Source organism: Rhipicephalus microplus, chromosome 8 (genome assembly GCF_043290135.1).
Source record: "Rhipicephalus microplus isolate Deutch F79 chromosome 8, USDA_Rmic, whole genome shotgun sequence".
Taxonomy (NCBI): domain Eukaryota; kingdom Metazoa; phylum Arthropoda; class Arachnida; order Ixodida; family Ixodidae; genus Rhipicephalus; species Rhipicephalus microplus.
This window is the reverse complement of record NC_134707.1, coordinates 56,858,013-56,881,023: the sequence shown is the minus strand read 5'-3', so window position 1 is coordinate 56,881,023 and position 23,011 is coordinate 56,858,013. Positions and strand designations below refer to the sequence as shown.

The window sequence follows — 23,011 nt, the reverse complement described above, 5'->3', positions numbered from 1 at the left end:
TTCCAACCGAAGTTTCCGATTACAGAGAGTGCCCATCATCCAACCGAATAGCCTAAGTGCGCTTGCCCTGCATTGAGGTAGTAGATAATTTCTCGGAACCGAGTTTGAGATTAGACGGTTTAATCCCTTCTCTCCCCCCCCCCCCCTGCTTTATCCCGAAGGAAAATGTCGGACTTTAACTCACTATCATTCACTCATTTCCTTTACTTCTATCAAAATACTTAAAGGCCGTTTTGTTTATTACTGCCATTTCTTAGTTAACGGCCATTACGTCCATGCGGTGTATCGGCTCTCTCGGCGCAGTTTTTTTTTTTTTTTCACTCGCGAGAAGCCATCGACCGGATCAACGTTGTAAAATGTTTCCCCGTTGGTCGCTTGCCCGATGGCATACTTGCGAACCTTCGAAAAACTACACTGGGAACAAAAAAACGAAAGAAATCCCGAGTCGCGCCGTCCTTCCCTCGTAAGAGCAGTCGAGCTAGTTGGGGGACGAGGCCGTGGGAATGGACGGGCTTTCTTTCTCGGTTGTCTGTCGTCGTTTTCGTTGGACGCCGACGAACGAAGCCGACGCACCCACCGTTGACGGTCTCTCTCGTTGCTATACGGCGTTCGCACACGGAGCCGCGACGTCGAAGCGAGAGGTCGGCCCCGCCAAACCTTGACTTTCTTCGGCCCGCCCACGTCCTCTTACGTGTGTTATGTGCGTGTGCTATCCCATCCCTGCTCTTTCCTCTCTCTCTTTCCTCTCTCTCTCTCTCTCTTCAGTTTTTATGCATTCAGTGCCGCTTTATTATCAAAAAAAATAATAAACGCTCCCCGCCATCGCCCCAAGTGTCCTCTCTTATATTCCGTCCATCGCCCTACGTGCGCACGTGCAGTCCACATCTTTCATTCCTTGCCGCGGAGCAGCTAGCTTGAAAAGGCTGCAAGTGAGCGCGCGGCAACCACGGCCTCCGTGATTCGGGGCACATCGTTACCCTACGAAACCTGCAAGTACGGTGGGGGGGGGGGGGGATCAAGGAAACCTGCAAGTACGGCGGGGGGGGATCACGAAGGCCGTGTATTATTATTCCTACTCCACGTCTCTTTTTCGCGTCGTGGATTAAGCCCTCCCCTCAACTCTCCGCAAACGCAAACACGCAGGCCTTCGTGATCTCTTCCGAGGAGAGGTGCGCGCGCAGTCACGGAGGCCGCCCTGCAACCTCTTCACGTGTGCAATGTATTGTCTCGCAGGGCCGCGTTATCTGACGTTAGGGTACCCGCGAGACCTTGTTGCGTTTCTCGCCATGTTGAAGCTCTTACGTTCCTCTTACGAATCTTTCGCACTTTGTGTTAGTGAGCAGTGACGTGCGGACCAAGTGCCGGGGGCGGACGAACCGTGTCGGAATGCTTGGGAAAGGGTAGAATTGTCTTCGTCCTCCTCTCAACTTGCTTGTACAGATAAGCAAGCTCGCTACTACGATCCGTTCTTTCTGTATAATCCAACCGATGCATAGGTTCACAAAGGGAATACGCTCTATGAGGAACTCGCGTACATGATCGTGCAGGTATATAGAGAAACGCAACTCCAAGACCCCACCGCACGTTCCGCTCTGTGTGATCGCAGAGTTATACTGTAAAACGTAGGAGTCACAGGGAAGTGAGTCAGATACCCCTTTTTTTTTCGTTGTTCTTTTGTTTTTGGTACTCGTTTCTCGCTTTCGGGGAGGCCCGTCTTGCAATGATATACGGCGCGAGGCGATAATTTATTCGTGCCGCGTGGGTGGTGACGCTGCCCGAGTGCACGTTTCCGAAACGGTAAACAACAACAACGAAAAATACGTAAATAACAACGAAGCTCGCTACGGTTCTCGTAAATATGGAAGGAAGAGGGGGGGAGGTCTGCTAAGCTCGCGCGAAGGAGGGGGCGTAGTGGTACGTAAGAGCCGCCGTTGCTTGGAAAGCGAAAGCTTAGATAGAAACTCGTCTCTTCCTATCTCACTCTGAACTCTTGTTTTGTCTACATTTTCATTTGTGTCTTCTTTATTTGTTTTTCTCTGTACTTTCATTCGCTTCTTGAGTGACGCCGCATTTATTACTTCCACGTTGTTTGTTTCTGTCTTCCTCGGACGGCGGCTTTAGGGAGGGGTGTGAGAGACGTTGTTTTCCCAGCAACTGCTCGCTCTGCAACCACATGATCAGGTCTGTGTCTTCGTAGGGGAGGGGGGGGTAAGGGGGGGTAAGGGTTGGGGTACAGTCTTGCCCCTACCCCCCCCCCCCCCCCCCCGTCTTGGAAAGACGAAGGTGTGGGTGACACTGATCGAATCCGTCACCGTATATGTACGTGTGGGTCCGCTCGCGCCGCTCGAATGACGTTTTTTCTCGCGAGCATACATTATTACTATTTTTTTTCTAGGAGGAACACGCGCATATATTCGCAATTATTATAGTCGTCTCTTTTTACGGGCGAGGTCTTGTGGCGAGCGTGTATCTATTTCTCGCGTGTCACGCTTCGAGCAGAGACCCGGGCTCGCGTACTTCAAAGACCGTCCGCCTTTATAGCGAAGCGCCGCCACCCATCCCCTGCCTGGCACCGAACTATAACCGCGTGACGGTTTATTTTGCGTTTTAATTTTTGTTTCGTTACGTAGAAACCGTAAAACCATGCTACGCTATCTGGAACATCCAGCTGTCGGGCTCTTTGATAAATTCGTGCGCACGTGAATACCAGGACGCGCTCGGCAGCGGTGACTTAAATTAAGCTGATTGAACGCTCTTCGAACTAGTCGTCTGAACCGCGGTACTCCCGAGGGGGAGGGGACGGAGATAGGGAGAGAGAGAAAGTAAAAAAATGTTCAGCCGCGGCCGTTTCTCATATCCGCCCTCGATTGTACGTCGGTTTGTTCCCTGTACTTCGTGAGGCATTTAAAAATACATATAAGAACTATATGATGGCGCGCCTGTGGTTGCCCAAGTTCATCGCTAACGTATTTTAAGGCACCCTCAAACTATCACAAACTTGCTCTATAAAAAAAGAGGAAGGTGGGGGGCGAGAAACAAAGAAAGAAAGACCAGGATCAATTAATCAATCACTTCATTTTATTAGGAGGAGTACAGGACTAAAAGCTCAAAAGCTTGAGGAGGTCCCGACCACGTTCACAAGTCGGCAAAGCAACGGGAATGGCGGGCAATCGTGCAAAAAGAATACCAAATAATCTTTCTCGGATAGCATCGGATAAAGTGATGCAAACTTTATGAAACGAAGTGCTGAAATGATTTCGAATTTGTCCACGCATCATTGTTGCCCTAATCTTTATAGTTGTCAAAGATAGCCGCTGTTTATAGACGCGCTTTATTCGTTGATCATTCAACGCCGCGGAGATAGCCGGCCTTTCTCCATTGGCGGAACGGTGTTCTTACATCTGCGAGCGTAAAATGCCGACTACATAGTATACCTTCTTCGGAGTTCGCATCATTCAAAAAACCGCTCGATCGTCGCGAAACAATGGGATTTCGAGTCCATTCAGGCGGCGCTCTTCTGTCTTACACAGTGGTTGTTCTTTTGTGCTCGAAAAAAAGAAAACCAAAAGGGGAAAGAAAAGGCTGCATCGCCTTTTCTTCACTGTTATTCACTGTTGCTCACTGTTCGCAGTTATTCAGTGTTGCTAACCACCCTCTTCCTTCTTACCGCCTCTCGGTGTTCTTACATCTCTCTACAGTAGGTTACACCCAATCCCATTGTTTCCGCGCATGCGTTCACACCGTGCCTCAAGCAGGTCCACTTCGACACCGTCCTACTCTTGAACGGCCATTCTTTTGTTTTATTTATAATATTTGTGGTGCCTGTTTACTACGTATGGTGTTTGTGTGTGTGTGTGGGGGGGGGGGTGCGTGTGAGAGAAATAGAGAGGGAGAGAGGTGGCCGGGGAGGGTTGTTCGTTGGTCTGCTTGGTCAATGACCAGTAGCAGTCGTGTAACTGGAGCTACGTTTCTGTAGTTTCGTTTTCCCTTTGCGATCTTAACGACATAGCCGATGGAAAGGCAGAGCGTGAAAAAAAAAGACACATATATAAGCGAATGATGTTCAGAATCCGAGGAAACACGCAAAAAGAAAGGACAAGTAAGACGTGAGGCATTTTTATTTCTTAAAATTTATTCGAGCCGATGTTGCCCGCTTTTTTTTTTCGATATCAACGATAACCCGGTCGCTGCGGTGAAGTGGACGAAAAAGATGAAAACAAAGCAGCCCACAAAGATGAGGTAAAAAAAAAATGCCGGAGAAGGAAAGAAAAAAAAAAAGATAAATGTGGGCAACACGCTTCCATTGTCCGCGCTTGCTCGCAGCACCTTCAGAGAGACACGCGTTGTAGGGATGTTGGAGAGGCCGCCTTCCAGTGGAGGTGGCGAAAAAGAAGGCGTTAACGTCCGCACCTTTCTTTCTCTCTTCTTTTTTTTTTGTTTGTTGTCGATCTGTTCTATTATATTCTGATGTGTCGACTTGTACTGCGGCAATGGCATGTCTCTATGACCCTGTTATTTCTTTGATTTTGCCTTTTTTCTTCGATTTTATGTACTTCTATGCGTCTCGACACGTTGTTGAACCAGCAGTGGCGGCGTGACTTTCCGATTCCGTTCTTCGTTTCTCTCTCTTTTTCTAGTCCTATATTTTTTATTGTACCTTTTTCCCCCGTAATGTTCTCGGCGCCACCGTATGTTCTTTTCCCGTGCACACTGGAAGCCAGAGCTACTGCGTCCGTTTTGCTTTGGAACCCCCCCCCCCCCCCCCCCCACTATTTCTATACTTTTTCCTCTTCCTACTTTTCCTATCTTTCTACGTTATCCTTTATTTCTTTCGCAACATCTCGCCTTTTTCTTCGAGAAAAGAGGAAAATGCCTGTCTCATTTCTTCTCTACCTCTTTTACTCCCCCCCCCCTCCGAAAGCGATGGGGGGTCGCGCCTGCGTGTAGGTGGGGGGGGGGGGGGGTGATGGCAGCGTGCGTAACTGCGGCGTGAGTATAGGTGCGTTCCCATGCTTTTCCCAGTGTGTCGACGCGTGTAGGGTAGTTGCTGGGCCGCGTTATACGACCGTGCCGTGATGATGACCAGAGCGTTTTTTTCTTTCTCGCTGGGCCGGCCAGCAGGCGGTCCCCTACGCTGACGGGCCGGCGAAGCCGGCATATATATACTTATAGCGCGTTCTCTCTCTCTTTTTTGTCTGTTTTACCCGTTTCTCTTCCCGTTTCGCAACATTTTTTGTGTCGGTGATTCTTCGTTATACAGTTTTTGTCTTTTTCTGTACCCACTTACTTACTCGGTGGCGTAGTCGAGAAAGGTGTGACCGGACAGGTAGCGAATGAACAGGTCGTGTTTTTTTGTTTTTTTGTTTTTTTCTTCGTCAGTGTAAGCTGTGAGGGAAATTCCCGTGCGAAATTTTTTCGGTGCAGTCCGCCGGTTATTTCTGCTCATTTTTTTTTTTCGAAAGGACGAGTCGTTGTCGTGTTCGGCGATTGTCTCTACCTATGCTATCGTTGTATTTTTCTGTCTCGTTTTTGTTTTGCTTGTTTTTGCGCTAATTTAGTGAAAAGTCCTCGCTTTAGTTCCAAGTTTTGTCGTTTCTTTCGCTTCTGCGAATCGAAAGCTTCAACATTTGCGGAGGTAATCGCTCGCCTTCTTCTCAGGTGGCGTCACGAAATCCATGCTTGTGCACGTTCATGCTTGTATGCGTATGCGTTCAGTCGATCACATAACGTCCTGCCGGGGCTGGTGCTCGCGATCACGAAAGATGGCCAACTGAATTAATATAAGGACTAGGGAATACGAACTCGATGCAGTATACTGAGGATCAAAAGAACAAGAAAATTGCTTTCGCTCTACTAGTCTGAGGTGAAAACTGAAGGGACCCGTCTGACATTTTCTGTTCGGTATTGTTTTAACACGCTTTTTGTTAGGAAGCATTATCACGCTTTTGTGGATCTGCTTAGCCTTCCAAGTGACATTTTTCATACTACTACTACTACTACTACCACCACCACCACAACTACCACGCATGCTTTGTTTCAGGCAGCTAAGTCGAGGCAGGAAGGGACTACAGACTAGACAAAAAAAAAATCAGTAATAATAAAGAGATGAAAATGCGGGCGTCTCATTCTCGAGCTTCTCAAGCATGTATACGCACAGTTTTTTGGCGCGTTCCCACCCGTTTCGTCATCTTCTCTCGTGCTGGAGTCGTGCCGCGCTGACTCTCTCGAGGTATTTAAGCGTTTCCGTTCACACGGTCCTCTCTCTCCGCCTCGAAGCTCAAGCGCCCGACGACGGCGACGAAGCGCGCCACACTGGGGGAATAACACGCTCAATGTTCATCTTCTTCTCCCATTGTGTTACTCATATCCCGTGCGCCTGCCTGCCTGCCCGCTTCGGCGAGATCACGGAAAGGGTATACGTTGGACGCGCTTTTCCTCCAATGCGTTCGCAAGATGGAATCCACGCGTACAGTACCGGAGTTGCACGACGAGCCAAGCAATCCAGCCGAGTTGGGCAGCGCTTTTTTTCCGTTTTCTCCTCCGAGCTAGTTTTATCGAATCGGCGTGACACTGTTTCTCTGGCTCTCGTGTATCGGTGTTTTTGCTGAACGTCTGCGCCTTGCTCTCGGGCCCCGCCGCGGTGGTCTAGTGGCTAAGGTACTCGGCTGCTGACCCGCAGGGCGCGGGTTCGAATCCCGGCTGCGGCGGCTGCATTTCCGATGGAGGCGGAAATGTTGTAGGCCCGTGTACTCAGATTTGGGTGCACGTTAAAGAACCCCAGGTGGTCTAAATTTCCGGAGCCCTCCACTACGGCGTCTCTCATAATCATATGGTGGTTTTGGGAAGTTAAACCCCACAAATCAATCAATCAGCGCCTCGCTCTCGGAACGGGACCCGGCTTTCAGTAAGACTCAGATTGGAAAAGCTGGGGCTGCGATAAAAAAAAAAAAAGCGATCAATGTGTTTAGTTGCAACAGCTTTGCCAGAAATGTTTTTCGGGCTTAGGTGTAATGTTTCGATCATGAGTGCACTATGCGTATGTTTGTGCTTTGCATGTGTGCGTGTAATACTCAAGCTAACTTGGAAAAAGTTTACGGGGTTTCACTCCCCCCCCCCCCTTTTTTTTTTTTTGGACGCCAGTTCTTAACACTGCTATTTTACCAAACGGAAGCTGACTTCAACGGTAGAGTGTTACCGGCTCTGTCCAACAGCGCTAAATGCGCAACTTTAGCAAAGCCGTTTAGTTCAGGCCCGCCCAGCAAAACACCGCTCAATATCCGAAATTTCGCCTTCTTACGCAGACAAAGAAAGCGTTCGCCTTCGTGTGCTTGCTTCTCTGTTAAAAGACAATGCCCGGAGCGAGCTCGACTCGGGCCGGCTTACTTAACCGCGTTAAACAGCCTCGATTTACACTGACTGGCCTCCGATGCTTGCTTGCACGGCCGCTCGCCCCGGCGCATTCCTCGGCCCTACCAGCGCGGCAACCTCGTCCAAAAACACGGTCTTGTACGGGCTGGGAACGCTGTTGTTTGCGGGCGGTTCAGTAGCACACCAGGTAGCGGCAGCGGTACCCCGAGGGGAGGTGTACTTAGATGGATGAAAAGAAGGGGGCAGAGTAGGGGGGGATCCCTCGCAGCGCGCTGTAATCACCGTTCGTCTGAGGGGGGGTATATCTCCGCGGGCTCGTCCTTTTAGCTTCCTAAATGCCGCCCGCGCACACCACCGAAAGAAAGAGAGATGCCTCTCCTTTCGTTAGCTGCGTACTGTCCCACCTCTCTCTACAATCGTGTGCACCGCCGCAGCGCGTCGTGCCTCCCGCTTGGCTTCTGGGGCGTTGATTTTCCTCTTCTTGCATCGTAGTTTACCCTATGTGTACATGTTTTTTTTTTTCTCTCTCATTTTTGCCCAGTTACGCGCTTTATGGCTAGGAGTGGTCGAGCCTGGGCTCTCGCCTGCCCGTCTTTCGGAAGAAAAAAAAAAAGCGAGCCGCTCGCTCATTTCGCTTAACCTTTCGGCCTTGTGCTCGCGGGGCGCACACCTTGCTGCCGTTGTGTGTAGTTATATGCGCGTACATATTTGTACACTCCGCGCTGACGAGCCTCCTGTTGTTGCCGTTGTTCGATGCACTTAAGCTCCTTTCCCGGCGCGCTATTCGGAGTGGAAAAAAGAGGAAATTCGGAAGCAGCGGTCTTCTTTCTCTCGGGGGGTCACTAGGTGAGACCGTATACAGTACAGCGAGGAGGGGTGCCGAACGGAATTACATCAGTGAAAGGCGAATCCCTCCATCCATGGCAGCGCAGCAAACGACACCGCTCATCGCTCTTATAGTCGTTGTTGTCGCGTGGCGGTGCCGTGTTTTATCGCGCACAGTCAGCAGGCGCTGTCCAGAGCGGAGCGTTCGTACGGCTGCAAGTCCCATCCTCCGCGGCGGTGATGTGTCACGGCTGAAGTTGTGTGCGGGATCGTCGGTCACGTGAGAGACGCAGCAAAGCGCGGTTTCAAAAGTGCGTTCCGTACAGTGTTCACAGCTCACGTATCACGCGCACATGCATCGTTCCCTGAAGAACAAGTATCCGTGGTCTCACTATAATCGGTCTTTTCGGGAGCATCCTTCCGGTCGTATACTCGCAAATAACGCGTTCACGATCGCGCGCGCAGCGTTGCCAGTAGATTGCCTCATATATGGTCCCAGGTATCTCCTCCCCAGAACACTTTGCGCGCGCGCACGATTACGTGGTTGCGGAGAAGGTGCAGCCACGGGAGCACGGGGGATCGAACCCTCCCATCCCACTTGAAGCGGTAAAATGTATCGAGAAAAAAGAAAGAAAAAGTACATCAGTGTATAGAGGAAACACAAAATTACCGTCCTCCCTCGCTCTTCCCTCTGGTCGTCTTTTGTTGGCGCGCATCATTAGGCTGTTTGGTCGTTTGCTGTAGCAGCGGCCTCACGTGCAGTGACTTTGGTGTACCTATTGGTTCCCCTGGGTGCTGTACGCGCATTTCTGACTTTACCTTTTTTTTTTTTTTTTCATCGGCTGCTGCTGCCGTTTCGTCCGCGAGTATCGCTTCTTCGTCTCGACTGTGTTTCCGAGGCTGTAGCCACCTTCTTTGCCCGTCTGCCGACGGGTCGGCTTTCCCCCCCCGCTCGGTTAGCTTCGGGACCTTGGCGCGCGCACACAGGTAGCGAACTGTCGCGCGTGTTTGTGCGACGCACTGGTTTCCTTCCTTGTGCACGGGTGAGCCGTGCAAAACTCGTCCAGTGTCCCCCTTTTTTTTAGTTCTCGTGATTTCGGATGTGAAGGAAAGAACGTTCGGTTGTTGACTTGTCGCGCGCGCGGCTTGGAGAGGCCGGCTTTTCACTGAGCGAGTGTCTCCTGCTTTTGGAGTGAAATGCCTGTCACGGCGAAATGGAGTGTGCCTGTGCTTGGGCCCCCAAAGCATCATCTTACTTAAGTGCGTGTGTGTGTGTGTTTTTTTTTCTTTGGTTCGTCTCGTTCAAGCGACTACCGTATACACGCTACGCAGGATATGGATATACAACATGCACGAGCTGCCAAACTACGCCGAATCTACGTTTGTCTTCTCCAACTGTACGCATTGAACGCGCTGTACACGTACGGCGCCTGTCATATCTCGGGGTCTGGTGCTTTTACACTCTGTGAAGTCAGTCCTCAGCCGTTTGTCCCCTCTGACCGTTTCGCCTGTTAGCTCCGTGCCGATTGGGCGCCGGTGTTTCTTCGTTTCGTAGCTGCTTCGCATTTTGCGGGTGTTCCAGCAATTTGGGTAGCCGAGTTGCCGAAAAGGCGCGTACAATTGACCATACGATTGAAACACGCAAGGCGTCGCAGAAGCGTTATAATCTAGCACGAAATAGTACGCAGCTAATTGGCGCTCACCCGTTTTTTTTTTCTTTTTACATTTTCTGTGCCTCGCGTAACTTTTCTCTTTTCTTAGCGTCACCCATCCATTGTTCGAGTATAGCTAGCCCAAAGCAGTGCTTTACTGACCTCGACGACGTCTCGCTTCTGCGCAGCTATCTGCCTGAAGGGCTGCAAGGAGCCTCAGGGCGACTGCGACCGGCCCAACGAGTGCAAGTGCCGCATCGGCTGGGAGGGCCCGCTGTGCGACCGCTGTGTCCGCTATCCGGGCTGCCTGCACGGCACCTGCTCCCAACCCTGGCAGTGCAACTGCGACGAAGGCTGGGGCGGCCTGTTCTGCAACCAGGACCTCAACTACTGCACCAACAACCGGCCCTGCCGGCACGGCGGCACCTGCACCAACACGGGCCAGGGCTCCTACACCTGCTCCTGCCTGCCCGGCTACGCCGGCACCGACTGCGAGATCGTCCAGGACCCGTGCCTGGCGTCGCCCTGCCAGAACGGGGGCATCTGCCGCGCCACGGACTCGTCCCCAAGCCAAGGCTACACGTGCAGCTGTCCTCCGGGACTCGCGGGCCGCCACTGCGAGGTCCCCCACAATGCGTGCGACTCCCGCCCGTGCCTGAACGGGGGAAGCTGTCGCGAGGCGCCGGACACGTCGGAAGGTTACCGGTGCCTGTGCCCGGACGCCTACGCGGGAGACCGCTGCGAAGTGCAGCGGGACCCGTGCGAGCCGTCGCCCTGCGCTAACGGTGAGTGTTGTGGTTGGCGATGCTGTTAGCAGCCGGCGGGCATGGCTAGAATAATCGGTGCGTAGATTAAGGACTCTTTAATTGCTCTATAAAACTTTGGGGCTCTTCACAATTTGGCGCAAGTTATGTCCCGGTTGCGTCTTGGTAGCGGGCTTCGTCGAATTGCTATGTCACTGCTGTTGTGGGTGTTGCCTTTGTTGATGTCTCATTCGAAGGCTTAGCGTTTACGGATATGTTCTTTCTATTTGTCCTCCATCAACCAGGTGGTACATGCGTAACTCTCTCGGACGGCAACTCTCGCGGCGACGGCGGCAGCGAGCAGCGGTACCGCTGCGAGTGCCGGCTGGGCTTCGAGGGACCCCACTGCCGGACCAACATCGACGACTGCGCCTCCGACCCGTGCCTCAACGGCGCCACTTGCCTGGACGGCGCGGACACATTCCGCTGCCTCTGCCGGCCAGGATTCGTGGGTCTGCTGTGCGACCACGATGTCGACGACTGCCTCACGTACCCGTGCGCCAACGGGGGTCGCTGCGAGGACCTGGTGAACGACTTCTCCTGCCAGTGCCCCGTGGGCTTCTCGGGCAAGGACTGCTCGGTGAACCTGGACGATTGCGCCTCGTCACCGTGCCTCAATGGCGGCGTGTGCGTTGACCTGGCCGGCCGTTTCGAGTGCCGATGCCCCGAAGACTTCGGCGGCGACCGCTGCGAGCACCGGCCGCCCGCGCTCGCGCCCCGTGTCGCCGTGGTGCCTCCGTCACCCGGCAGGTCGTCGGCAAGGCGCGGCGGCGAAGACATGGGCCGCCATGACCTGCTCACAAGGGAAGACGATAGCCGGGGCCGCAGTGACGAGGATGCGCTTTCGGGCGTCCAGCTGGCCCTCATCGTGACGGCGTCAGTGACCGTCCCACTGATCGCCCTTGTCGCGGCGCTCGTGATCCTGTGCCAGCGGCGGCGATGGAAGGAGCGGCGTGATGCCGAGGCCGCAATGCGCCAGAATGAACGCAATGCGGTCCAGCACCATGGTATGAACAACAAGAGTGCCGGTAGCAAGGCCCCGCCGCACACCGTGGTGGTCAACACGCTGGTTGACAAACCTCTCCAGAAGAAGGCCAATGGGGAAAACAATGCGTCTTCGTCGTCGACGTCTACTGCGACCATGACAGGAACGGCCAAAGTGTTGAACGTGGACGCGAGGGCGCAGAGCAAGCTCTCGCTCGATGTGGACACTACCCTGGAAGGAGTGCACGCAAGTACGAGGACTCTGAACAGGCTCTACCAGGAGCCAAGTGGTGGTGGTGGCATTGAGGGTGACGCGACAATGGCAGCACAGCACGTCCTGGACCGCGCTTCGTTGCGTGGATCCTCCCGCAAAAGGTCAGTGCTCACTTTTATTGGGAATCACTTTGGTGGTACGTGTAGTTAAACTGTACACAGCTTCAAATGTAGCACAGTAACTTCTACCTTCTAAATCTTGTGTGCAAAGCTGCACAATCATCCTGCTTGCACTAACCTATTCAGCACGTATTATCCCTAGACAAATGAGAAGCATGATCGCTGGGCCTGTGTCTCATAGTTGCGTCTTCTTTATCTCCCACAGTTGTGATTCAAGGGTGGTGGATAGCACCGTAGTCGAAGAGGATGACATCGTGTCAATCAAACAGCAGCTGCAGCAACAGCCCCAACCAGTCACGGGTGGCAATAGCGCAGTGTACGTGATAGAGGACCACTACCGGGACGAAAACCTGCTCGCGACAGAAGTGTGACGCGTCTCCTGGTGCCAACGTGGGTGGTACCCCCCCTTACTGCCATCGTACGTTGTGATTCGCTGCCCTTCTGTGGCCACCGCCGACCTCGATGAAGGCCTGGCTGGGCACGGGACGTGATGTTGCCGTGCCCGCAGTCACCACGTGACCATGACGTCACGAGCCGTCGTCTCCACGTGACTGACACTGCGCGCCGCCACCGTCACGTGCCGTCACCGGTCGTCAAAGTGCAGCTGCGTCTATTCGAAAGTGCCGCCCAGGTGCCATCGTCAACACTGCCTGTGACGTTCTACGACACCAGTGTGTGTGCACATCCCCTTTTCTGAGCAGCTAGGAAAAAGAAGGGCAGCGCCAGAGGAAAAGGTGGTCACGTGCAGAGCTGCAGGACAGACATGTGACGGTCTAGGCCACCACCTCACAACCAAAATAGTCATCCAGAGCCTTTTTTTTTTCTTCCAACATTAATATAATGCTTCCCTAGTGTAGAGAGGTGCCGTATGTGGACTGAGTGAGAGAGAACTTCAGAGACAAGTGTGCAGAAGACACATTGCGATCACGTGCCTAGCCACACGTGACTGTTGTGGTTCGCCGGAGCTCACCACCTCATCGTCAGTTGCAGAAAGGGCCTTCCCAGCATCGTCACCACTCATGGATCCAAAGAGCTTGTTCTATCTTATATTCCCTTTTGCGTGTGTGCACGTCACGTACACGCATTGCAAAGCCAGAGGCTTATTTCGCAAAAAATAGTCTATCGGGATGTGTGAGCAGTCAGCAGGTCTGCGCTTGTGTCTGCTATCTGCATTTTGCGTGTTCCCTGATAGAGTCCTAAGAAACCATCTGGGTATTTCCACCATTTTCTTTGTTTCATGCATTTTTTTTTCTTTTTTTGTCATGTTTACGCCTTGTTGATTAATTTTATTATACGTTTTTTTTTCCGCATCTCTGTGACTCAGGCAAGTCCTTAGAGCTTTTTAGCCACCTGCCAGGAGAAGTGTTTCTTTTGGTTTTAATTTCTCACGCTGTTAGTTGCGCAGCTTGTCTCTGCAGTGATTAGAAGTAGGCATCTCATCCTCATCTGTGACCACCCAGCTTTGAGCAGCCATTGTCTCTAAATTTGGAGGACACTAAATTCTCGGCTGCAGATATTTGCATTTGAGGCCAGTCTTGGGTTCTCTGCTCAAAATACGGCTGACTCAAGTACCTTTGAGTGCATTCTTCAGTGTACCTCCCAGCCTGTCCCAAGCGTATGCCTCTTGTTGTCTATTGCCTGTGGTCTCAGTCGTCTGGTCATTTTACTTCTGCCCACATCTTTCATATTTTATATTTTTTGTTGCAATCACCTGCACCATCTGCACATCGGGTTTTGCAGGTGATGCTTCAATTTCTAGCAAGAATGTGTTTTTCAAATTGGTTATTTCACGCTAAACCAGTGGCTTTCAGTGGTGTCGAAGGCACAGCGCCTACAGCCAACTCTTGCAGCCACCAAATAGCTAAATTGAATGTGACATTACGAAACTTATTGCTGCAGTCTTTTGCGGCACTTGCAAAAGTCTCACCAGCTCCTATCAAAATTATTACATCACCTTGACAGAATCGTTTCAGTTGATGTAGTCACCTTGAGAGAATCGTCTCAGTTGATGTAGTCTGCGTGACCGTTCGGCACCATGACTAGCGAAATAAACACATCATTATTAATTAGTATTGCTGTGTGTGTGCTTCGTGCATCGTCAAAGCAGTTTCATATTTTTCTTTTTTGGTGTTGTAACCTCAGTTTCCCTCTACCTCATCACTGCTTGTCTCAGGCTGTTGTTTCTGTCGTACTGTTTTTGTGTTCCTGCAGTTTATCATGCATGCTCAGCGACGGTGCGACTGTTTGAACCTGTCATTCTTTTGAAGCCGCGTCCGTCCCAACAATCCTTGCTTGTTTCTTCACTCCCCAAGTCTCATCTATCCCATGCCGTCCTTGTTGAGCTCTTCATCGTCACTTGCTTGATCAGCATTGGGGTTAACTCTCAGCATAAAGCAGAAATAGCAGAAATTGTGCGTGAACATAAATACAGACATGCAGTCATGCCCCCCTAGACTTCTCGGTCGTCGCCTTCATATGACCTCATAGGGATTTTAAATCTCATTGCTCCTCGGAACATCTTGCGGAGTAGAAGCTTCCCTGCATATGCATGTATTCAGTCGCATATCTAGGCATAGCTTAGGATCATTTAATCATCGAGAAACGTACTGCCACGACGTACCACATCGCTGTGAAGCATAGAAAAATTGCAGCCAATAAACTTGCTTCCTCCTGCTTTCCAAGTGAATTCAGGCCGTGGCTTGGATGTATACATGTTCCGTTTCCTTCTGCTACTTGTCTTCCTCTTTTAATTTATTTTAAGACGACACGTTGTTTAAGTGCCGCTCGTGGAACCCCACAAGTGGTGGGGGTTTCGCACAGCCAAGGCCGGCCGACCTTGTACCGCAGATAGTATTATTAATTATTACTGTTCAGTTTTTCGCAACCGTTTCGCCGCGCAAGGTGTGCTTACCGCACGCCGCGAGTGACGCATTTCCCCTGTTCGAGCCCTATCGCCGGGGACCCTAGTTGGCCCCGAGACATCTTGCGCCGACTGTTGCGTGTGTTTCAGCTCCGAGTGTTCACGATGGCTTCGGTGTATTGCGGTCCAGCAATGCACGATGTGCCGACGATACAAAAACAAAAAACCAAGCGATGTATAACGCACGGCGGGAGGAGGGTGTTATCTTCGCGGTTACTCCTTTCACGGTGTTCTATAGGCCCGTATTCCGGCTGCTAGTATTATAATGGTGTAAATTGTTCGTTTACACCTCCATTCTTGGTGTATTTTTTATGCCCTTCTGCCTTGCTGCTGCTTTGGCGGCGTTGACTATCTCTCACGGCTCCCTTTCTTCAACATGCCTGATTAGCACGCTAGCTGGCTTCTTCGAACTTCTGAGAATTCATGATTGATCGATTTAGTGGTGTATTGAGCTCAATCCCAATTTTGGCAGACTACATTTTGACTCCCTTGAGGCGCTGCACGAGAGTACTCTTTGCGCGGACGAAACGGAACCTGGTGTGCGACAAGTCAAGTCCTGACCTTTTTTTAGGGAAACAAACATGAAATTGCCGTTACGTAATTATCTGCAGGCCGTTATTCTACCTTGTCATTTGTGTGCATATCTATCTTTTCACGGACGATTGTCTCTTGCACGGGTGTGAGAGTGATTGTTCTCGAGATATGCATGATGTGTCTGTGAAATCGCATTCATGCTCTGATATTATAGTTCCCTGTGTTCTCGTTCGTGCGTTGCACACGACGTGACGTCATTTCCTGTTTATTGCAACCCCTCTCGTGCTCTTGCAAACACGATTGTGTCTGTACAGCGTGCCCAACAACATAATTTATGATGAATATCTGTAATATTTCATTTTTTAAAATATAGTATGCAGTGAAGAAAGAGTCCTGTAAATATGTATATTTATGAAGTACCTTAGGAGTTACAAGATGCAAATGAAAATACCCAATTCCCCCCCCCCCCCCCCATCTCTTCAAACGCCTGCTGTTTATTTGGCTGTAAATATGTCTTCGACAAAGAACGAAGCGACGAAAAGAAAAAAAAAACGCATTCAATAAATGCAGAGTCGTTATTTTTGCACTGGAAACCTTGTCTCTGTGTGTTTAATCATGTTGGGTCAGTGTGCTTGGCCTTAAGAGGTCGCACGTTGACGCAAGACTTGTATTAAGAATGGCGTAAAGACACTGGTTTCTGGAGACGTGCAGTTGGCTACAATACAATGTGGACCACATAAGCAATCGCCAGAGCAGCACATCCTCGATTTTTTTTTTTTTTCAGTGCCCGGGCGGACGCTCTCTATTTTGGCCGTCGAGCGCGCACTCCGCCTCCGCTCGCCGATTCCGCACGGTGGCGCTGCGCGAGTACACTACGGATGGAATAACTAATCTTCTAATGCGTATCCATAAAAATAACAAGGTAGTTATCAAATGGGAAGTACAGGTGTCTGAACCTATAAAGATACAACGCGGGCTTCGACAGGGCTGTCCATTGTCCCCTTTGTTTATGCTGTATCTCCAGGGAATGGAAGCTAAATTAAAGGGGAGTCGACTCGGATTCAGCCTCTCTTTTGCCAAGCAAGGAAAGCACATTGAACAGTCATTACCAGCATTGATGTATTCAGATGATATAGTATTAATAGCCGACAACAAAGAAGATCTGCAGAGATTGATAGACATCTGTGGTAATGAGGGAGCCAGGTTGAATTTGAAGTTCAGCAAGGAAAAATCGGCAATCATGATTTTTAATGATAACAAAGGCAGTGAGCGTAAGATACAGGAAGTCACGCTAGAAATATTAGATAAATACAAATACTTGGTCGTTTGGGTAAACAACGGGGCTGGGTATCTAAGGGGGGAACTCGGTCGCTGGATTTCGTGCCGACCGGTTGTGCACTCGCGATCTCCGACGACAGGGCAGCTCTGGCTGACTAGGCTCGCCCTACGCCATCTCCTGCCGCCGATCTACGACGACAGCGCAGCTCTGGCGGACTGGACTCGCCCTACGCCATCTCCTGACGCCGACAAGAGCTCTCGTCGAGTGGTGCCCGTCTTCAGACTCCTGCAACCGTGTCAATCTTTCCTATCTCCTCTTTACTACCGTTGCTCGCTGTCCCTGCGCCTCGCTCTCTCCTTCCTCTCTCGATATATACCTTTTATTCCTATCCTTTTAATCCCTCCTTACCCATGTGAGCTACTGTTGAGGTGTCGCACTCTGATGCAGACAGTTACGGGGCTCGCTTTTCTCTTCTTTTCGCTTCAAGAACCACATAAGAAAGATCTAAGGGAGCACGAAAGATACGTAATGACTAAAGGCACCAGAAACGCAGCGGTAATCAAAAACAGGGCACTGTGGAATTACAATAGGTATTTTGTTGTGAGAGGGATTTGGAAAAGTGTCATGGTCCCGGGTATGACGTTCGGCAGTGCGGTCTCGTGCATGAATCCAGAAGTTCAAGCAAGATTGGAAATTAAACAACGTGGCATAGGTAAACTTGCTTTGGGAGCACACGGGAATACCCCAAATCAGGGGGTACAGGGAGACATGGGATGAACATCGTTTGAGTGCAGGGAAGCTAGCAGCAAGATAGAATTTGAGGAGTGATTGAGAAAAATGGGAGAGGAGCGTTGGGTTAGGAAAGTTTTCAGTTACTCATACATGAAGGATGTCAATACTAAATGGAGAAAACGAACTCGAAAATTGTCCAGCAAGTATTTAGACAACAGCAGAATACGAAGCCAAAAGGAAACATCGGTTAAGAAGAAGGTGGAGGAAACAGAGAGGGACATGTGGAAGATGGGAATGCATACGAAATCATCACTGGAGACCTACCAAACTTTTAAGCAGGAAGTTGCAAGGGAAACGATCTACGATAACTCTCGTGGTAGTTCTCTGCTCTTCGATGCTAGAACGGGAGTATTGCGGACCAAGACGTACCGAGCAAAATACGAAGGCACAGGCATGGTATGTAGTGCGGTATGTAGGCCCGAGTTGTGATCTCGTAACAGCTTTCGCCGTAAAAAAGCAACTGTCAGTCAAGCGGACACCACGGTGACAAAACGATCTTCCACGGGTTACTGGCATGAGCTGTCTGGTATCGGCCTAACAGACGACGCGCTAGCGCCTCGATCGAGTAGTCGCGAACGACTCAAGCCTTTGAAATGAGCTGAGTGCCCAGGACAACAAGTGCTTCACGATTCTAGTTTCTAAGTTTCTATTACACCTCAAACTATGCGATTACAGCCGAAAACCGAGTTGTATAGCAGCTTCGAGTCCAGCCGCGGCATTCGTTTGCGCGAGGGCAGCATCTCTACTCCAGTTGCGGCGCCTGGCGGCGAAACGCCGCACTAACACCGACGGCCAGCTCTCCTTCAATTGCGCTCTTTCGCCCAGGCACTGAAAAAATAGAGGAGGCGCTGGCCAGAGCCATGCATGTGACATCAGATGGCTTGTCACTAGAGGGCGCAGGCGGGAACCAGGCCAAGAGTTCTTGCAGACCGTGTTATTTTGCGGCCGACTGTACGTACTCTAGTCAGTGGAGTTTCTACGCGCCTAAACGATCCTGGCCCCAACCTTGGCTGGATTGCGCTGACTTGTGCTGACCACTCGTAGACCGATCTCCTCGGAAGAAATGGTAATCGAAATGCCAAACGGCCCTCCGGGCTTCTAATCAGCGCGTGGAATCTAAGTTGCAAGTTGGTAAGTTGAAAGAAGCATCGCTGAAGCTGCCTTGCCGCGCAGCTTGAAATCCCGCACCTAGTCGGCATAGTAACAGCGCAGGCGCACAAGTCGAAGCAGCCAGCAGTGAAACATTGTTGCAAGTGGTACACGGCTTCGTACTCTGGATGCAGTCATCGGGTTCTTAGATTTTCCTGCAATATTGGCTAGACAAGGAAGCCCTGGCGCTGCGATCGTGCAGCCACCATGGGAAGGAATGATGGGTATAGTACACCCAATCTGCCTAATTTTCTTGCTTGATGATTCCAACGGATTTGCGGCTTTATGGTTGGAATTTGGCGTTTGCTCCTGACAATAGAACGAATCGATCGCTGTGAACTCCGCACCAGATTCGTATTCGCCTAAAATGGTCAAGGTGGTGAAATGTAATCGCTGCACGATTGTTGAACTCTGCCTTGTGGCGATCGCAGATTAAGATCACACGGAGCCGAAATAATGAAGCATGAACCAATGCAGCGTACTACCCATAATTCCTCCGATGGCTGAAGCGCCATGCATCGTACCTTACATAGACACTAGCGCCAAAGTTTCCTCTAGTGTGTATTGGGGAAACTTTGTGATCGCGGCGGCAGGGTGCACCAAGTCGTAGCGCTCACTCACAAAGTGACACAACGTAACTACTGAAGTGTATTGATTGCCATGATAACAAGGTGTCCATAACGAGAGGTAACAACTACAGCAATAAAACAGCGTTGCAAAGGTAAGTCCTTTTGGAAATCACTCTAGCTGCTGCAGGCACGGCAAAATACCATGGCAGGAGGTTCTGGAACGTTGCGAAGGCCAGCTGTCTTCCAAGTGGGCTAGAGGTTTTCATAGTTGAACAAACCAGCGGAGACGAGCGACGCTGAACGCGTTTCGCTATAAGTTAAACCAGCAGAACGTTCTAAATGTGGTTATCTGCTTATGAGGTAGCGTTGTACCGCTGTAAACAAAGCTAAACACAAATCTTCCGTTTGGGTTACCGCATTCTGTGACGGAGGACGAAGTTTTGTGTTGTGCTGTCTAACTTGCTTATCTTTGAAGAACTGCATCGAAGTTTAGAGCAAGCGAGCACTTAACGTACTATAATAGGGACATTTCGAATAGCGTACGCTAAGTTAGCTGGCACTACGTGCGTAGCGTTTGCGTATGGGCCCCATATGAGCTTTCCGATAGCGTTTGTCCACGCAAACGTAGATGCACGCTCGAGTCGCCGAAGAGGGGCTTTGCGGGCCGCACGCTATTTCGGATTTTTGCGGGTGGACCGCAAACGCTAACGGTGGTTGGCGTTATGACGTGGTGGCTGTGTCCGCGAAGGATAGCGTTTGCGTACGCTATTTGAAAACTCCCCATTGAATTTATAGAAGCAACTTGGCTTGACGCTCAGTGGACATTCCGCGACTCTAGTAAGACGCGGACTTCGAGTAATCAGCTATATGTAGGCACCTTTAATGTGGAAAGCAACATTAGAAAATAACTATATACACTCAATCTGACGAAGTTCGTTGCGTAGGAGGTGTATGGACTCCAGGGAAAGTGATCAATTTTATTTATGCAAGCTGTAGAGAACAACAAGCACTTTACGCACAAAATCAACTACCACAAGTCACAAGTACTAACATAAAGAGATATCGTGATTCCACGAGGAGGTCTGCAGAGGCATCCCAATCCTGCACATCTAACGCTCCACGGTTTTTAACGCTCGGCTCATTAACTTCTGACTTAACGGTGCAACGCCCGGCCATGCTACGTTCACTCGGGTTTCTCGTCGACAAAAAAAAAAATGCCAATCAAAATGCAAAAGCGTTCCCGTACGCACACACCGCTGCCTCCCGTCGCTTTCCTCGCAATGCACTGTCAACCGTAACAATGCCCAACCGTGGCAAACTTCGAAACGCTCCAACTCCTGAACTTCCTTCTTGGCTTCCTCGTGTTATCACCGCGTGCGTGCTCATTCGCTATGCCTCACGAATGTTCGCGTGAGAGAATACGTTTTGAAAGATAGCTGCAGGAAGACTTCGGCGATGCTATACCACGTTCTAGGTGCAAGAACTGCGCCCTTTCTGTCGAGCGCGAAAGAGCCGGACTAAAGAGAAATGAAGAAAAAAAAACGGAGGCTAAAACAGAGCACACTCGGTCGAGCAGTGCGGGGAGCAAACTTTTCACGCACATATTACGTCATACGGCCGCCCTTGAGCGCACGCGCAGTTTCACGTATAGCCCGTTGGCGCCACTGTTTGCGCGTCGTCTGCTACTATCGTCTGTTTTCGGTTGGCGTTTACCCCACCACCTCTCAGAAGCTTGGCGCCCAGCGGAGAGCGAACTACGAAAAAAAGAAAGGTCTTGCGTGTAAAGAAAGCGAGCAATCGCATTTCACTAAGTATTGGATCACGACAAACGTTCGGGGGTTTCATTTCGTGTGTTTACGTGAAAGGAAATTTCACGTTTCACGGATGTGCAAGTCCAAGGTGTGGACAAGTAACAGACGATACCTTCCGAAAGCAGACGGCTCGCATGGGCGTCACCTGCGGTTTTTATTTGCTGCCGTCTGGCACGGAGTTTGCTCATGATGCCATAATATCTATGCCCTCGCCGGACTTAGCGCGTGCGCAGAAACCGTGCTTCGGTTTCAGTTCGTGAGCGTGATCGAAGACAAATGAATGGCATATGCAGTCCAGCAGACGAAAACAAACACACAAAAGTTACGGCGGCGTCGTGAACTATTCACTGTGTTATCTTTCGCTGTTCGCGTAGCCATTACTGGTACGCGGTGTCTACCCGACAAAAAACAAGAAAGAAAGAAAAAGAGATCTGCCGATCTGCTTTGCTTCCGGAAGAATTGAACACCGATTGTTCTTCACGCTTCAGTTATAAGGCAACACCTTTGAGTGCAGACATTTTCTTGCAGCGTGAGTTGCAACTGCTGAGAACTGCCCCGCTTCCACAAATGTTGGAAGCGGGGCAGTTCTCAATCGAAACTGCCTTTCGCTTTGGGTAAGCTTTCCCCCTACTTCGAAGGCGTTCACGGTTCACTTCGACCCCAGGTCTGACGTGTGGCGTTCTTTTGTTCTTTTCACGTCACCAGGTCTTCCCCCCAAGTGTGTTCCGAAAGGCCGTAAGCGCACTTTAATGGCCGCCGCCATCTGTTCGCCGCCTTCGCGGTTCTGTGCCATCAGCGCCATCAAGCTTGTGTCGAACGTCACCTTGTCCGAAGTGCCCGCTCTTTTCAACGGGGACTTACAGGATACCCAAACATCTGTCCGACGACGTTAGGTAAGTGAACAGCATTACTGGAATCGTTTGAAATCCTTGTTTGAAACATTCTGAAGCCAAAGCTTGCTGTCTGTTTCGTCAATGATTGATGAAAATGGGGTACAGTGAATCAACTTGATGCGAGGGAAGGGCGGGGGGATCAGGTGAATTTACAGAAACGGAATAGAAAAGAAAACAGTACCAAGCTGTTGTAGTTTTACTTCCCAAAACTGCGACATGATTACGTGGGACGCCGTAAAGGTGGACTCCGGAAGTTTTGACCATTTGGCGATCTTTAACGCGCACCTTACTCTAAACACACGTGCTCTAGCATTACAGCTACACGGAAACGTGGCCGGGATTCGATTCTACGACTTTCGGGTCAGCAGTGAAGTGTGCCTTGACCATTACAGCAGTGCGGCGGTTAAGGCGTCGTGTCTTTACGTAGAGACGCAAGCCAACTTGCCTACATGTTTGTTTCATCACAGTTTCAAACAATCTCTAGACCGGAGAGTCAATTTATCTTGCGTCGCTTTTTTGTACAGTGTACAGAGATAATATGCAGGAAGAGGTGTCAGCCCCTTGAACTTTCTGAAGTTTTTCATGTAGGTAAGTAAGTACGTACACACACATGACCGCGTACAAACGCACTGTTATCGTACGTAAAGGTGTGTAAACACTGCCGCCTCCTTCGACAACAGTTTCTGGTTACTAAACTGATGACATGTACTGTCTTACTGTTTAAACATGTGCCTCAGATATTTGGCAAAATTACGAAACTTTCGAGCAGTATCTCTCACCAGCGTGCCGAGCTTTATGGAAACCTCTTTCCCGTTACATTAACTGGGCATGCGTGCCGCTGCTATGGTATTGCACGACGGGTTATTAAAGCCAGAACCCCCCCCCCCCCCCCCGTTTCGACAAGAAACTTGCTTTGCATAAACATAAGCGAGGGGGTGAGGGGAGGGGGGCAATCTCAGCACAGTCTGCACAAAGTGTTGCCACACGCTAGCAAGTTTCGTTCCGTCGCTCGCGCACTGCAGTTAGTTACTTCGGCCAT

The 23,011-nt window shown here is 50.5% G+C and overlaps 2 protein-coding genes across 3 annotated transcripts in view; both read left to right on the top strand.

The window, feature by feature from the left end:
* LOC119165446 (uncharacterized) overlaps nt 1-16,072 on the top strand; it is a 65,631-nt gene extending 49,559 nt beyond the window's left edge. For both annotated transcript variants that reach the window (XM_075871890.1, XM_075871891.1), the window contains exons 6-8: nt 10,034-10,630; nt 10,894-12,007; nt 12,231-16,072. In XM_075871890.1, coding sequence (XP_075728005.1) covers nt 10,034-10,630; nt 10,894-12,007; nt 12,231-12,396 — 1,877 coding nt within the window. In that variant the 3' untranslated portion in view covers nt 12,397-16,072. The remainder of the gene's footprint in view (nt 1-10,033; nt 10,631-10,893; nt 12,008-12,230) is intronic.
* A 2,424-nt stretch (nt 16,073-18,496) lies between these two features.
* The window catches only part of LOC119164508 (glutathione-specific gamma-glutamylcyclotransferase 1), a 209,134-nt gene continuing 204,619 nt past the window's right edge, over nt 18,497-23,011 (top strand). Inside the window, exons 1-2 of the mRNA XM_075871889.1 lie at nt 18,497-18,681; nt 21,785-21,972. The gene's annotated coding sequence lies outside the window, so the exon portion shown is untranslated. The remainder of the gene's footprint in view (nt 18,682-21,784; nt 21,973-23,011) is intronic.